The sequence below is a fragment of the Lycium barbarum genome, chromosome 11 (assembly GCF_019175385.1).
Source record: "Lycium barbarum isolate Lr01 chromosome 11, ASM1917538v2, whole genome shotgun sequence".
Taxonomy (NCBI): Eukaryota; Viridiplantae; Streptophyta; class Magnoliopsida; order Solanales; family Solanaceae; genus Lycium; species Lycium barbarum.
In genome coordinates, this window is record NC_083347.1 from 33,403,955 (window position 1) to 33,420,044 (window position 16,090).

A 16,090-nucleotide genomic window follows, 5' to 3' on the forward strand; every position below is an offset into this window, starting at 1 on the left:
ACACTTTTTTATGTTGTATGACATATTTGATTAAATTATCTTTAAAGATGGAAAATAGTGGAAGAGATTCTTGCATTGTTGATGTATGATTGCAATTTGCTTCTTTGTTAGTAGTGGTAAGTTCAATACTTTATTTTGTTTGATCTTAAAAAGTTATATTCTAACTTTTGGTTTTATCTGTTTTTTGTTATTTTCAAGTTCAACCATGCCTCATAGAGCTCGCTCACAAGTTTGGGAACATTTTTGTGGTGATTCAAGACAATGAAGAAGGGCGTAAAGCAAGGTGCTTGACATGTGGTGAGATACTTAATTGTCATAGAGCAAATGACACATCTTGCTTAATGAAGCATATTGAGAGATGTCTTGAGCATCAACAAGAGAAGGGGATTCGCCTTCAACTTTATGCTTATGTTTTGAATTTGATGTATTTCAGACTTAATTATGATTGTTATGTGAGACGATGGATTTAAGACTTAGTGTGATAGCTTATGTTTTGTATTTGGAGTTAAAATTTAGGACATTTATGTTGTTTGGTGGTTTGGTTGCTGCTCATTTTAACCTTATGTTGTTTGTGTTGCTCGTTTTTTTTGTCTTGTACGTTGTTTGCTACTGCTGGTTACTTCTACTGGTTTAAATTTTGTTGTTGTTAATGATTTAATTTTGCGGATGCTACAGGTTTTTATGTTGTTGCTGCTACCTACTCTGCTAGACTGCTAGTGTTTATTTGAACAACAACATAAAAATGGCTACTGGGTTGGTGCTACCTGCTAGTTTATTTCTTGCTCGTTTATTTGGTTTGTTGCTTAAGTGGAGTAGTGCGTATGGCTGAAAACATGTAATAGTGACAGATTGGAAACTCCAGATGTTGTATCCCCTACTGTAACATTATATTCATGGTTAACTGCCCGGGTTCCATCCTGTAAATGGAACCGCTTCTAATATCATATAAAAAAATGAATTGAAAAAACCAAAATCGAACCGAACCAAACTTCAAAAAACCAAAATCGAAAGAACCAAACCGAACTCGTTGGGTTCGGTGTTCGGTGTCCACCTTCAAAAAATCAAAACCAAAATAGCTGAACAGAAGTTTGAAAAAACGAACTGAAGAACCGAACGCCCACCCCTAATTAAGTGTTTTCATCACTCCGAAATACTCATTTAAAAGTAGAAAGGAGCTAAAGGTCGAGTCTTTATTGCTTAGCTTAATTGCTTATTATTGTGCATGTCATGTTCATGCTTTATATGGAATCTCATGCATATTTGAGGATACATATGTAAGGTCCTAGGGGAAATGGTTCTGGACGGAGTGATGCTGATGATATGAGCCGAATTGGCTAAAGATAGGTAATGTGAGCCCATGGGCTGAGTATTGTGATTTGAAGCCTAAAGTGGCTACGAACCCAAAAAATTTGAGTATTATGATCCCGGGCGGTGTATGGTTCTCGCGAGTCCCCATGGATCATGATTCATAAATTTGAATGTGTGTATACCAGCGATGGAAAGGCCTTGCATTGCATAACATTTGCATATCATATCATCCCACTGATTCTTTGTTTGGATTACTTGCCTATTTGTTGACCGAATCATATTTACTTGCTTATTTGACTTCTTAGACAAACTTGGGGACTCTGAGACTTCTCGTATTTTAGGCTTGTAACTTGTGATTATCACTATTATTATGTTGGACTAACATCAATTAAGTGTTGAAGTAGTATTCGGAAGATCAACCCTCGTCTCTGTTTTAGCTAGGGTTGGTCGACAATGGTGCTGAGTACACATTGATTTTCCATACTCACTCTACACTTGCTGTAACTTTTTATGTGCATATTTTGTTCCTAGTACGAGCGGATCTCGAGACTAAGCTGGTCGTTAAGGAGGCCATTCAGAGGATTCAGTGTGAGCTACTAGCTGATTCGTGGCACCGAATTCTCCATCCATCTACTTTCTGTCTTTCCTATTTCTAGACAGTAGAGCAATGACAAGCAAGGAAAAAGTCAATAACCCTCAAGAATACCCATTTATTCTATCTATTTCACTCCACTAATACAGCTCCTCCACCAAGACAGACAATTTCTGCATACCCTTTTCTTCTAATGTATTGTCAACTTCAAGAGTCAACGAATCATATGTTAGCATATGAGTGTTCATGGTATGATATGGTATTGAAAATTTCAGTTTGGTAATTTTGATTTTTAATTTTAAATATATTATTTCTTTATCATACCAAATTATATGGTATAGTCAAGTATTTTTAAGTTTGATTTCAATAAAGTGTGGTACAGTAAGTTTATAATCATAATTTGTTGCCTTCGACTTACATATAATAGATAATTATGACTTCGAATTTTCAAGAAATATCTCAATTATAATACCTTCACCTACGAAAATATACAAGGAAAGCAAGAGCAGTTCCCTTTGTTAATTAGTTATCACAAACAAAACATTTCAATCAAAACAAGAGATTACTATAAAGTTTACGTAATTTAATAAGTAAAAATCAAAATGTACACAACTCTTTCAGAAAGAAAAATAAAATACAAGGAAAACAAAAAAGGAATACACAAGATTAAGTGTGTGAAACAAATATTGTTGCAGTTTCTAAGATAACATCAAATGAGATTTGATTTGTAGTAATGTTTTATTATTTAATTTATAATATTATCAAATATATAACTATAATAGGCCTCCTTAATCGTAACATTCCGTACTTCCAAACTAAATTATGGAACCATGGAATTAGAAAAATAAAATTTGTCTAAGTGTTTCAGAGCCGTCGGAGCTCACTAAGTGAGTCCCAAAGTGAGGCCAAGGCTCCCTATAGACCTCGCCCAACGAGGCAAGCCATGCAAAAGTCGAAAAAACGTGAAATGTTGGCTAAGTGTGATAGACCTAAGAGCTCTCTGAGCTAAGCTTAAAGCGAGACAAGGTCATGCCATAGAACTCGCTCAACGAGGTGTAGTGACCAAAAGGAGAAAATTCCAAAAAAAAATCTAAATACATTTTGGACCGGTGAGCTCGCTGAGCGAAACCCATAGCGAGGTCACACCTCGCTTTGGAGCTCGCTCAGCAAGCTAGGCAGTCCAGAAGTCCCGTCCTATAAATTCAATACTTAACTCGAAATTTCATTTATCAGACATTCCAACTTCGTAGAAAATCTTTGAAGGATGATTTTTCTCTCCTCTTAACCTCCCACATCAAGGTAAGAACATCTCTTTGATTCTTAATCAATCCTAGCACTAAATACATGATTCTTAACGTGATTCCTATATTAAAAACATAGTATTTTCAAGATAATCCTTCTCAAGTGATTCAAGCTAGGGTTTTTGGGTATTCTTCGTCAGAGCAACAAACTAGTTCGTTGGATTGGAGCATTTGCAAGCATGTAGGGCATCTATTCACGTGTGGGAACATATTTGTTCTTCCCCACACTACACTTGATTCATGAACAACGTTTTTCCTCAGATTTCTAGGGTATTTGGTCTCAATTCATGATAAACCCTAGATACATGTTTTTTTGAAATTATATACAGTATATGTCATGTCGGACATGTTTCAGTATTTATATTCATGAATATCATTTTGACTTCCATGATTCCGTCTGTAATCTATGTAAACTCATAATTTGAAGTCCATGAGTTCTTAATTTCAAGTCGTGACCCTATGTTACTCTACCCCAAGTTCTTATGTGTGTGTGTGTGTATAAAAATCGTGTTATGAAATTCATGGGCTTTTAAGACAACCATGTTCATGTTCATATTCACGTTTTAGGAGTAGCATAGATTTACCGAGAAGGCTTAAACCCCTGAAACTACGTATGCCAATGTATGATAAGGATAGCTCCGCCCAGTTAGGACGATTCCTTCATGTTTATTGATAGGATCCATTTGTGTTATGTTCATGTCTCATACCCGGCAAGGTATGGAATTGCTTTACTAATCGGGCTAGAGACCAGATTCCATGTGCTCACGTGGTTATTTTATGTTGTCGATTATCATGCCAGATCATGATCATGTCCATGTCTATGTTTCAATTTCAGCTTACAGTTTTCAATTACAGCTTACAGTTACAGTTTCAGTTTTAGTTTTGTATTACTTCATGTATCCATGTTATTGATTTGGGTTGCCCATTCCCCGAGCACCCCACTTATTATTCAGTTGTTTTACATACAAGTACAATTCCAGTGTACTTACGTCTCTATTGCCCGGAGCCTGCATTTAACGATGCAGACATTGATTTACAGGACGATGGATTTGCTCGCTAGGATTTCATCGTATCAGCTATTTGGTGAGTCCCACTTCCTTCGGGGCATTGTCTTTACTTTTCAGTATCATGTAATGTTAGACAGTCAGGTATGCTGGGGCCTTGTCCCAGTAGCAGTTTAGTATTTCAAACTCATGTGAAAGGTTTCATAGACTAGTCGGTCATGTCATGTTGGGTATTCAGTTATATTCAGCCTTGTGGGTTACACTATCATGTTTTCAGACTATTTCCGCACTTATGTTTTTAAAACAGTATTTTCGATATTATTATGATGTCACATGTTTTATTCAGACTATTCGTGTTTTAACTTTTATTCGTGTTTTAACTTATATTCCCCGTCAGTACATGTCTCATGTTGATTCAGCAAGCCATGTGGTTCGCTCGGTCACATGCAGTCAGGCACCGAGTGCCGTGTTACGTTCAGGCTCAGGTTCGGGGTGTGACATTAATATTCTCTCAGTCAATTAAATTTGAGATTTTATACCTTTTATTAGCTTATATTAAGATTAAAAAATTATTATTTATATATATAATATGATATATGCTTATTGATTATGCGTGTAACTAAGTATTTCGTTACACTATCCGGCATTCCAATATTTTTATAACTATCGAATACCAAATATTTTAAAAATGTATATCAAATATCATACCAAATATATACCGTAATATCGAAATTGCAGTACAAAATTTTTAATTTCGATAATTCGATATATACGAAAGGACGTACATCCCTAATTTAGCATCAGGAGATCAACGTAGAGCACTAACGTCGCTATTGGTGATATGAAAAAATTTAGTGGTGAAGCTCCGATATAAATGAGAATTCAACTTAACGGTGCAGTATATCATTGTTTGACTTTCATTTAGGCTAATTTGAGGCTTTATTAAGATGGTTAATTTGAAATGAGGCATAGTGATACGATCCGACTTGGGGAACGTATGGAAACAAACAACAAATACGCGGAATTAAAGATAGAGTAGAAGTTAAGAGATGAGAAGTGAAGAAATGGGGATGAGAATAGAGGGATAGGAGCAAGACCCAATTAAGATTGGATTTACGGGCAAACTTGGATATATGAAATACAAATCCTCTCAATTGAATCAACCTAAGAGAAGCTATACTATTTGAAGTTCAACAAGAGTTAATCAAATGAATCCACAAATGAGCAACTTTATTATGAACATCAATGGAAAAGAGTTTCAATAGCCTATAATGGAATCCACCATTATTAACTATCAATCTATTAATCCTAAGATTAACACTACTAAACTACCTACCAAACCAACTATCACTCATCAAGAGTATTCATCTCAACACCATTCAAAAAACTCACTTAATGAAATGGCAGGTGTAGTATTTAGACTACTATGCTACAGAAGATTAGGTTAGCTATTACAAAAATATCCTTGATGAAGTAAAGGCCTTGTTTGGTCTTCTTCGTGGATGATGACTTGACTCTAAAGAATAGTCTCTTTGCATAAATAGCCACCTTCCGGCCTTTAACTACCCAAGATTGCAATTGTAGCCATACATCAAACATTTGGGCTTCTTTACGAAGCAAGCTTCGGGCTTTGGGCCTTGGATTCTTGATCTCTTGAACTCTTCCTCCGTGATATCTTCCATAGCTAGAAGGTCCTCCAATGGCTGGCTCTCTTCAAGTGCTTCCTTAGCTTCATTCTCCATTTATCATGATATTCATGTTAGTTGGTGTATGGTCTTAAATCTTGATAAATAATTTAGAGAATAAGTAATTAATATTAAGGATAAAATATTTGACTCGGCACACCTTAAGAAACAATAAATAAAATATCAATTTTACTATATAACTTTAATTATTATAAATCATCTAAATTTTAGAATCAAATTTAACAGTTTTTCCAAAAAAAAAAAAAAAAAAAAAAAGTTGGTTGCACACTATATTATATTTAAAAAAAAAAAAAGGAGAGAGAGAGAAAGAAAGAAAGAGGAGATAAAACATCGTAGGGCAATTTTTCACCGTACCAACCGAAACTTTGCCGTCACCTTTCTGGGGCTCCGGTTATCTTACTGGACTTCATATCTCCTTTGTTAGCTTCAGCTATGACAAACCAAAGATTCATTTCATAAATCTTAATCTTACATTCACAAACATTAAAAGAAGCATCCAATGATGTTGTTAACAATCAGACAAGCAAGCCAAAAATCAAGAACCTGCAAGAACACCCATTTATTCTATCTTTTTTACTCCACTCATACAATTCCTCCACCAAGACAGCCAATTTCTGCATACCCTTTCTTACCCTTTTCTTCTAATGTATTGTCAACTTCAAGAATCAATGAATTACAGCCTAAAGATGTTGTTTTATCCTTTAGAGATTGGTTTATGAGTAGAAAAAACCCTGTTTTTGATCGGATCTTTGAGATTTTAAGGACTCAAGATGATGTTACAGCTGATATAGCATTGTCTAGATTCAATCTTAGATTATCTGAGTCATTGGTTCTTGATGTGTTGAATTATGAGAAAAATAAGGATGTTTTGTCTTGTTTGAAGTTCTTTGATTGGGCTGGTAGACAACCTGGTTTTCATCATACTCGTGCTACTTTTAATGCCATTTTCAAGATTTTGTCTAAGGCAAAGTTGATGTCTTTAATGGTTGAGTTCTTGGATAAGTATATGAAGCAAAGGTATTTCCATAAAGCTAGGTTTTATAATACTTTGGTGATTGGTTACGCGGTGGCGGGGAAGCCTGAGCTTGCGCTACAATTGTTTGGTAGAATGCGGTTTCAGGGTGTCGATTTGGATGCATTTGCTTATCACGTGTTGCTTAATGCATTGGTGGAAGATGGTTTTTATGATGGTTTTGAGATGGTGTTGAAACAGATTAAGTTTAGAGGTTTTGAGGATGCGATAACGCATGCTATATTCGTTAAGAGTCTTTGCCAGCAAACGGAGCTGGATCGAGCTGAGGAGTATCTTAGAGGGTTGTTGAGCAATGGAGGGGTAGGATTGAGTGGGATTGTTGTGGCTAATCTTGTCGATGCTTTGTGTAAAAATAAGGAATTTAAGAGAGCTGCAAGTTTGGTGCAGGATTTTAGAGAGTCTGGTTTGGTTCCGATGGAACAAGCGTATAGTGTCTGGATTAAGGATCTTGCTCAGGCTGGGGAGCTAACTGAGGCAGTTGCATTTTTGAAAGGGAAGAAACTGGCTGATGGGTATGTTCCTGATGTTTTTCGGTATAATAGTTTAGTGTGTCGGCTTTTAAGAGAAAATAGGCTAGAGGAGGTTTATGACTTGTTGATGGATATGAAGGATCAAGATATAATACCTGATGATGTTACCATGAATGTAACTTTGTGCTTCTTCTGCAAGGTGGGTATGGCAGATGTTGCCCTCGAGTTGTATGACTCGAGATCAGAATTTGGCCTGTCTGTAAGTAGTATGACCTATAACTATCTTATAAATACTCTATTAGGTGATGCAAGTGTTGACGAAGCGTATCTCGTGTTGAAGAATGCCATTCAACAAGGCTTTTTCCCTGGTAGAAGGACATTTTCAATTATTGCTGATGCTCTATGCCGAGAGGGGAAGCTTGATAGAGTGAAAGAGTTGGTTCTTGCTTCTCTAGACCGGAATTGTATGCCCAGTGACGCAATCTATAACAAGTTCATATCTGCCTTATGTAGGGCCAGCAGGGTGGAAGATGGATACATGGTACACGGAGAGCTAAGCAGATTGGATAAGGTTAGTAGCAGGAGTACTTATTTTGACTTGATTAGTGGCTTTAACAAGTCAAGTAGGGGAGATATTGCCGCAAGATTGTTAATAGAAATGCAAGAAAAAGGTCATAGTCCAGACCGGAGATTGTACAGGGCGGTTATTTGTTGTTTATGTCAAATGGAGGATCCAGAGAAGCTATTTTACAGTTTATTAGAGGTTCAGTTGTCTCGGCATGAACCTAGCTGCCTTGTTTATAATTACTTCATTGATGGAGCTGGTCATGCTGGAAAACCTGAGCTGGCCAGAGATGTATATGAAATGATGAAGAGAAATGGTATCACGCCAAATTTGCAGTCTGACATATTAATGTTGCAAAGTTATTTAAAAGCTGGAAAAATTGCTGATGCGTTAAATTACTTCCGTGACTTGTCCAATAGAAGAAATCTAGGAAGAAAACTATGGAACACCATAGTTGTTGGTCTTTGTAAAGCTAACAAGCCTGAAAATGCATGGGACATGTTCTGGGAGATGAGGTCAACTCATTTGAGGCCAAGCATGGAATGTTACGAGGAACTTGTTAAATTGCTTTGCGCACGGAGAGATTATTATAAGGCTATTCTTCTGGTAGAAGACTTGATGCAAGTTGGTCGTCGGGTTTCATCCTTCATAGGCAATGTACTTTTGTTACACTCTTTACATACTCAAAGAGTCTTTAGTGCTTGGATGCACTTTAGAGACTTGCGCAACACGAAGGATCAAAGCTTAGCACTAGGCGATCTGATCAAGACTTTCTCTGGTGGTAGTAATCTGGACAGTGAGATTTTACAAATGGAAGAACTGATTCGACAGTGCTTTCCTCTTGACATCTACACGTACAATTTGTTGTTGAGAAAACTAACCATAAGTGAAATGGATCTTGCCTGCAATTACTTTGAGAGATTATGCAAGAGAGGATATGAGCCAAATCGATGGACTTACGATATATTAGTTCACGGCTTCTTAAAAGTTGGCCGGAATTCTGAGGCTAGAAGATGGATGGAAGAAATGTTCAGAAAAGGTTTTGATCTGACTGAGGCTACAAAGACATTTGTTTAAACTATACTGTGAATCTCAGTCTAGATGGAATGGGATTCCTCATTCAGGTATTAGAATGCAACATTGTTTGATTTTTACTTTGATGGGTTCCTCTTGTAAGGAGAGAAAACTTCAGCTTCTTTTAGTTTTTTCCCATAAGGATTATAAAAGAGTTCTGGTTGTTTTACTTCTTTTAGAATCCAACTCCTATGACTTGTAAAGATAATAGAAGTAATCTAGGAACTTAAGTTGACTTCTTACTGCCTTCTAAAGTTGTGCAGACACCTGATCTGAGAGCTTTCAGATCTGCACTGCATTTTTTGTGAAATTAGATCTGCACTCCATTAAAATTACCATTTGGAATGTTGAGCTGCATTAGCGTTGAGTTAGTATTACTCTATGATCTTATAAGCACAGGTTTACATGGATTCTTTAGTGATATACGTTTTTGAGTAGGTAGATTTTTCCGCTTCATTTAAGTTCTATTGTTACTACTTTTCGAAGTAGAAGCTGTGTTATATTGTAGGTTGTCAACGTTAAGTGAAAAAGCTACTTGAGTTAATTCAAAAAATAAGTGGGAGGGACATAGCAATGACCAGCGGAAAAATAGCTCGACATCAGAATGATAAAAAAGCTTAACACCTCTCATTCTTATTATTTTTTCAATATGGAAACGAAAAGAAAAAAAAAAAGAAAAAGAAAAATCCAAAGGTCGTTTTTATTCAAAACAGGAATTTTGACTTCACGTGGTATCTCTGTGTTATGGAAGTGTTACATATAAAAGCAAAACCTGATTTCTGTGCCAATGTAAGCTAGATGGAGAAAGTTTGCTAAAAGTTTAGAACTCTGTGTGTTGAATAAAAAAACTATTTATTTAAGGTATCTTCAATGTATTCCATTGCCATTGTAACATTCATTTTATAAAGGCTTGTATCATATTACTAAAAGTTTAGAACTCATTACTTCATTGGCCAGATTTAGGGGTATGTTCAAAATCAATTTTCCAGCCAGTATTTGGGGTTTTTTTTTTTTTGGGGGGGGGGGGGGGGGGGGGGGTGAGGAATTCAATTAGGTAACCAAATGCAAGCTTGCCTCTTCCAATTATCTTCTGGAGTTTAATGCTTTTTGTTAGATTTCATGTAATACCACATATGATAAACTTTATCTGTTCAAGATCTTTCTTGCAGTCCCAGGCTTTGTATTGTATATCGTCTTAGTTGTTATTTCTCTGCCCTTTACTTTTCTTCTTTTATATAACAAAATTACCTTTGTATCTGACTTTGACATTCTGCATTTTAGGTTGGTCTGCTTGGCTGTGATTACTGATGTGGCTGTCTGGAAGTAAGTTGGTGCCACATGAAACCCAAATAAAAATACCAGTGCATTTGAAGATGGAGTACTGTAGGCTGTCCTTATAACTACAGAAATATGGGGCCAGGCTGGAAAAGTTATCTGGATTTAATGCATGAGTCGGATGATGATGAATGATGATCTAGTGAGAGAGGACAGATTTTCCTTATCAGTCTATTAAGATTTCCAGGGCACCTAGAAAGGTGTTTTCTTCACATGGTTGGCAGCTAGGGGAGTGATCCTAACAGCAGAGAACTTGAGGAAGAGAAGGATTACCTATGTTAGTTGGTGCTACATGTGCAGATGTTCCGGAGAAGATGTAGATCACCTTTTATTGCATGACGTGGCTGAGCGATTATGGGTGGTGGCCCTAAACTGGCTCAGCATATCATGGGTGATGCCGGGCACAGTGAAGGAGACGATGTATAGTTGGGCATTCAGGAGGAGGAAGAGAAGACAGAGGCTTACGTTGCTCCGTTAGCCATTTCGTGGGTTCTTTGGAGAGAGAGAAACATAGAGCTGTTGAAGGAGCTGCTAGTGATTTTGTTAAGCTGCAAAATAGTCTCTTGTTTTTAATTTTCTTTTGGTGCACCCATGAAGTGCCTACGTGCATCGAGGATTGGTGTTCTATAGGGAACCATATTTTGATGCAGGTTCTCTTCTTTTGGTATACGGCTTGTATACGGGATTTTCCCATCATTTATAAAATTGTTTACCTTATCCAAAAATGCATGAGTCAGTGAAGTAGCCATTATAAGGGATGCCATGTCCTGTGCTCTGAGTGATCTTAAAGGTAGAGAAGCAGTAAACATGGAGAAAAACCTCAACGGTGTGATGCCAACTGATTAACAAGCTTACCTGCTTCAGGTTTGAAACCATTTGATTTGAGATGTTTTAAGACATACTTTTAGCATTTTTTTTTTTAGATTTGAGGTGATCCTATTCTTGTAGAATTCTGGTGTATATGGTTTTGTCATATAATTCTTATTCTGTTGATCATGTCTTTCTAAATGCATCCATTTGCAAAATATGGTTGGGTATTGTTGTTATCTCCAACTCAGTTTGATTGCTACTAGAGCTTGAAAAGTTTCAGAATAGCAATAATTAATATTCCCTATTTTCTCCAATTTGTAATGGACACAATGTTTAAGAAAGAAAAAGAAGATTTTTTCACAATTAATTAGATGTGGATAGTATACCATAAGTACTTCCACACCCAATACTTTGTCTTTGTAACCAGTAGACGTACGACAAGCATGTCAATTTTAAAATGGTAACAAAAACGTAACTGGTTTGTAATTGTAGAAAGATGCCAATGTTTGGCTGGAAAAAATGGAAATAGTGCTAAATAAATTAAGATAGAGGGAGTAATAATAGTGAGTTATCTTAATCATTTATTTTTGTGGAGGAGTGCATGCTAAGAAGTTAACAAGTGATTATGCATCATAGCTTCATCATATTATCATTGTTATCACCATCATCATTATTGTTATGTTTTTAGAGGTTCTGCATAAGTGCACATTTAAGAGCCTTTGAGTGTGGTACACATCATTCCTGCACTATGATTGTGGTTGTCGTCTCTTGTCTTCAAGCGATGATGTCCTTTTTCACCTGCTTAGCAGTTTATAAATTTGGGCTTTAAGCTTTGCAGGCCATCCATACCGATTGCCAAGTTCCTTCCACTTCTACAGGTTAGCAATATGAGTATGGCAACTATTGGGGCCAATATCAGCAATTCACTCAGTGGATGGATCACAAAAATGATCCCGTTCTTTTGCTGTTTCTGATACAAAATAAACTTTCTCAGAGTCATGTGGTGATCAGACTTTTCCCAAACCTATCAACATACCACTTCCCTACTCAAGATGGTCCAAAAGTTAGTGAAGACTGTGAAGTCCTTGAGGAGAACGGATATAGTTTCACTTTATATGACAGTTCTTGCTAGTTTATATTTTCATAGGAGCTTGTAAGATTCTTCAGTGGAGTTTTTCAGGCACCATCTTATGCAGCTAGTTTTCTAGATGGTTTTCTAGTACGTACGGAAATTGTCGGGGACCATCAAACATGATGGTTAAAGGATGATATTCTGTTATATATTGTTGCAGAATCCTTTAAAAGCTTCACTATCTATTATCATGTAGCTACTTGTGCAGAGGGTAAGTCAGTTGATTATGTAGTGATTGATTGATTATTGATTAGCATGTTCTGTAGAATGTTAAGCACTGATTGTAGCAAAACATTGGTGCTCAAATGTTAGTATATCGGTCCGTTGATGGAACTAGAGGACTGTAAGTTATGTAGAATCCTGTAATATAGAACTGTGAGTGGAATGGCTATTCTCAAGATTAGTATGCTGTGAAGACATTTTAAGAAGTTGCTTCTTTTGAAAGAAAACAGTCCTTGGCTTTTATTTAACTTCTATTCAAAAGTTCTCCCTATATTTTCTGACAATATATTTCTCTGTTTTTATCAATAATTGCTATACTTCTTACCTGGAGAATTTTGCTGCCTCAGTTCCTGTGATAAGTTACTGATGCAAGGATCACATGTTAGTTCTTTGACCAAATTTGGACACTACAAGGAATAAACATGTACTCCACCCGTCCCAATATATATGAGGGTTGACCTATTTGGGAAGTCAAACAACTCTTCTTTTTTACTACGATGTTCTCCAACTCTTTTCATATATTGTGAATTATTAATTATGTAGACGTATTGTACTTTTTATGTAGTTTTCAAATATGCAAATTTATAATAAAATACTCAAAGAATCTATGTTTGAAATTGAGTCAAAGAAAGAGTTGTTTGACTCCCTAAATAGGTCAACCCTCATATAATTTGGGACGGAGGGAGTATGTCTAAAAGCTTTCTGAACATGTTTATTCTGCTGGAAAGAAAATTATTGCTCTTCTTATCAAAAAATATTCTGCTGGAAAGAAAACTTTTGTCGTAATCGACAGTTACCAGAGATTTCTATGTGAAACATATTAATGTCCTAGTCTAATGACCTTGTGGCAATTTAAAATGATTTTGTGATTTTCTGAATCTAATTAATTGCATGCTATTTGGTGGGTGCTTCCTAGAACAGGAGCAGAGGCGATAACAAGTTGGAGGATGAGCAACTGGATGCTAGAGAAGACATAGAAAAATAGGCACCCTAAGTATTTTTTTGCTAATATGGGGAGAGCACATGCTAGAATCTTCAAAGGAGTTGAGAATTGAATATCTACAGTCATATTTCTCTCTTTCATTTGTGTCTTTGGTATGAAGAGAACATACCATGCTGTATAGATGGTCAAACACTCAAGACTTAGGGAGGTCTTACACATACTTGGATCAAACTTTTGTATCACTACAGCATATTGGTCTGAATCGATGAGATATACTTGACTTACTAAAAGATTAATTTCATGCTTTGCTCTTTCTTTTGCTCCAGATTTTTCATAAGGCCCGTGATAACCAAGCTTCTGCCTTCTGCTAGGTGGCCCGATAAAGGAGCGAGGACCTGGAAAATTGGAAAGACAACTGCTCTACTTTTATCCATGTCACCTTTTCTTGAGGTAGTCAACTTTATAGAAATGTGGAAGGTGCCCTGGTACATATCAATGAAGTGAGTTGAGAACCATGAGGTCTCAGGTTCAAATCTCAGCAGAGATAAAAACAGTAGGCAATTTCTTTCCATCTGTTCTCTAGCCTTAGTGGATAGAGTTACCTGTTACCTGTTGTTGGTGGCAAGTATCCCGTGAAATTAGTCGAGGTGAGCGTAAGCTGGCCTGGACACCACGGTTATCAAGAAAAAAGGGCACTAGAGTTTTGCTATTAGTTTCAGGTATTTTTACATCTTGGAGGTCATCAAGACATATGTCGGCCTTTATTTTGATGAACTAACTCTACAAAATTTGGAGTATTCAGATGAGATAATTTGACATAGAATACTGATTATTTATTGCAGCAGATGGGATGTTTCTTTGTGCTTTTGGGTCTGAGGGAGCCTGACTTTGTTCACTGTCCCAGCTTGTACTTTGACATTAAAAGTAGTTCATTTAGGCAACTCGCATCCCCTTGGTGCTCTATTTATTTTGTAATTTGATTATAATGTTGTTAACATAGGTCCATTTTGTTAATGAAGCTCGAGTTTGAATCGTTCATGTTAGTCTGCATTTTTTTTAAAAAAAATTACAACTATTTATTTGTGTTGGGTAAGGAAAATTCATTTAAATTTTGTACAAAGTCTTAAAATCTAAATCATGAAGGTGCCGAGTAATTTTTTTTTTTTTATCCAGAACTTTGCTTAGCTCCATCAAAATTAATCCAAAGCTATATATGTCAAGCTTCGTGTGGATACTATGCTTATGCCTGTCCAATTTATAAAATTATAATCAGTGTTAACTATTGCTCTGATTCCATCATTGAAGATATATGGTACAGTAATTCATCTGCTGTATTTCATCTGCTGCTATATTACAACAGGAACTTTTCCAACTCCATTTTTATTTGTTTTAATTCTACTGTCCACTTATGCGTATTTATTTCATATAATTAGACCTTGCATACTTTCATTTATGTAAGCAAATAGATAGATAAGATTATAAAAATGAAAGTTAAGTAATTACATGGTGAAGTTTATCTCCATAATCTGGTGAAAGATACTTTTAAATGTGAAGAAGTTACTTAACTTATTTTTGTATCAATAAAGTCACTAGACTTATGGATTTTCTCTTACGAAGTCACTGTACCCGAGATGCCACTTTCGGTCACCAAAAAAATGACTTGGCATTGCTTTTAACAAGGAATGAACAAATCTATCCTCTAACCCCCTGTTTGGATGGTGGTTTCCTGTGGTTCATTAATGTACGGTTTTCTATGAAACCATGTTTGTTTCCATTGTCTTAAAATTATGTGATATGGTGTTGTAAATTCGTGGTTCATTCCATGGTTATATAACCATGAAAAGTTTCAATTTTTGAAACCACGGATTTGGTGGTTTTTTCGTGGTTATGTATTTCATTTCTCCATTATACCCCACCCTCCACCATCCACTCCACCCCACCCCACCCTACCACTCACCCCACCCCTGCGCTACCACCCACCCCCACCCCCAACTACCCCACTCCTCTGCCACCCACCCCCACCACCCACTACCCCTCACCACCGCCCAACCCCACCCCACAACAACTCACCCCTACCCTCATCCCACACTACCCACCTCACACCACCCACCCCTCTACCACCCCACGCACAACCACCCAACCCCACCCTCACAACCACTCACCCCCACCCTACCACCCACTACCCCCACTCTCATCCCACAACCACCCACCTCATACCACCCACCCCTCCACCACCCACCTCATACCACCCACCCCTCCACCACCCACACTCACTACCTACTTATTTTTTAAAGTTCCTATTTTATTCTTTACCTGAGTTTTATTAATATATATAAATTAATTTCTAATTAAGAGTTAAGGGTATTTTAGTAAATTTACAAGTTATTATACAGTACCATACAATCAAACCAAACAATACAAATGTTATTAAACCACAACAATCGATACAGTCTATCCAAACATTGTGTTCATTAATACAATATAATACAATACAACACCATACTGTACCATACCATACTGTACATTAATGAACCACGGGAAACAACCATCCAAACGTAGGGTAAAGGAAAACAGCATTATATTATGTCTCCTTAT

The 16,090-nt window shown here is 36.6% G+C and overlaps 1 protein-coding gene across 8 annotated transcripts; it reads left to right on the plus strand.

Annotated features, from left to right (window-relative positions):
- The first annotated feature begins 6,190 nt into the window (after nt 1-6,190).
- LOC132619270 (pentatricopeptide repeat-containing protein At1g71210, mitochondrial) lies at nt 6,191-14,533 on the plus strand. Of its 8 annotated transcripts, none has more exons than XR_009574644.1 (3): nt 6,191-9,103; nt 10,335-14,214; nt 14,338-14,533. XR_009574644.1 is itself a non-coding variant. In XM_060334219.1 (2 exons), the coding sequence occupies exon 1, from the start codon at nt 6,411-6,413 to the stop codon at nt 9,054-9,056; it is 2,646 nt and encodes an 881-aa protein (XP_060190202.1). In that variant the 5' UTR covers nt 6,191-6,410; the 3' UTR covers nt 9,057-9,103; nt 10,335-14,533. The 8 variants fall into 8 exon arrangements, 1 of the variants encoding a protein (XP_060190202.1); XR_009574645.1 differs by having other exon boundaries at nt 10,335-12,541; nt 13,867-14,533; XR_009574643.1 differs by having other exon boundaries at nt 10,335-11,252; nt 12,029-14,533.
- Nucleotides 14,534-16,090: the final 1,557 nt, after the last annotated feature.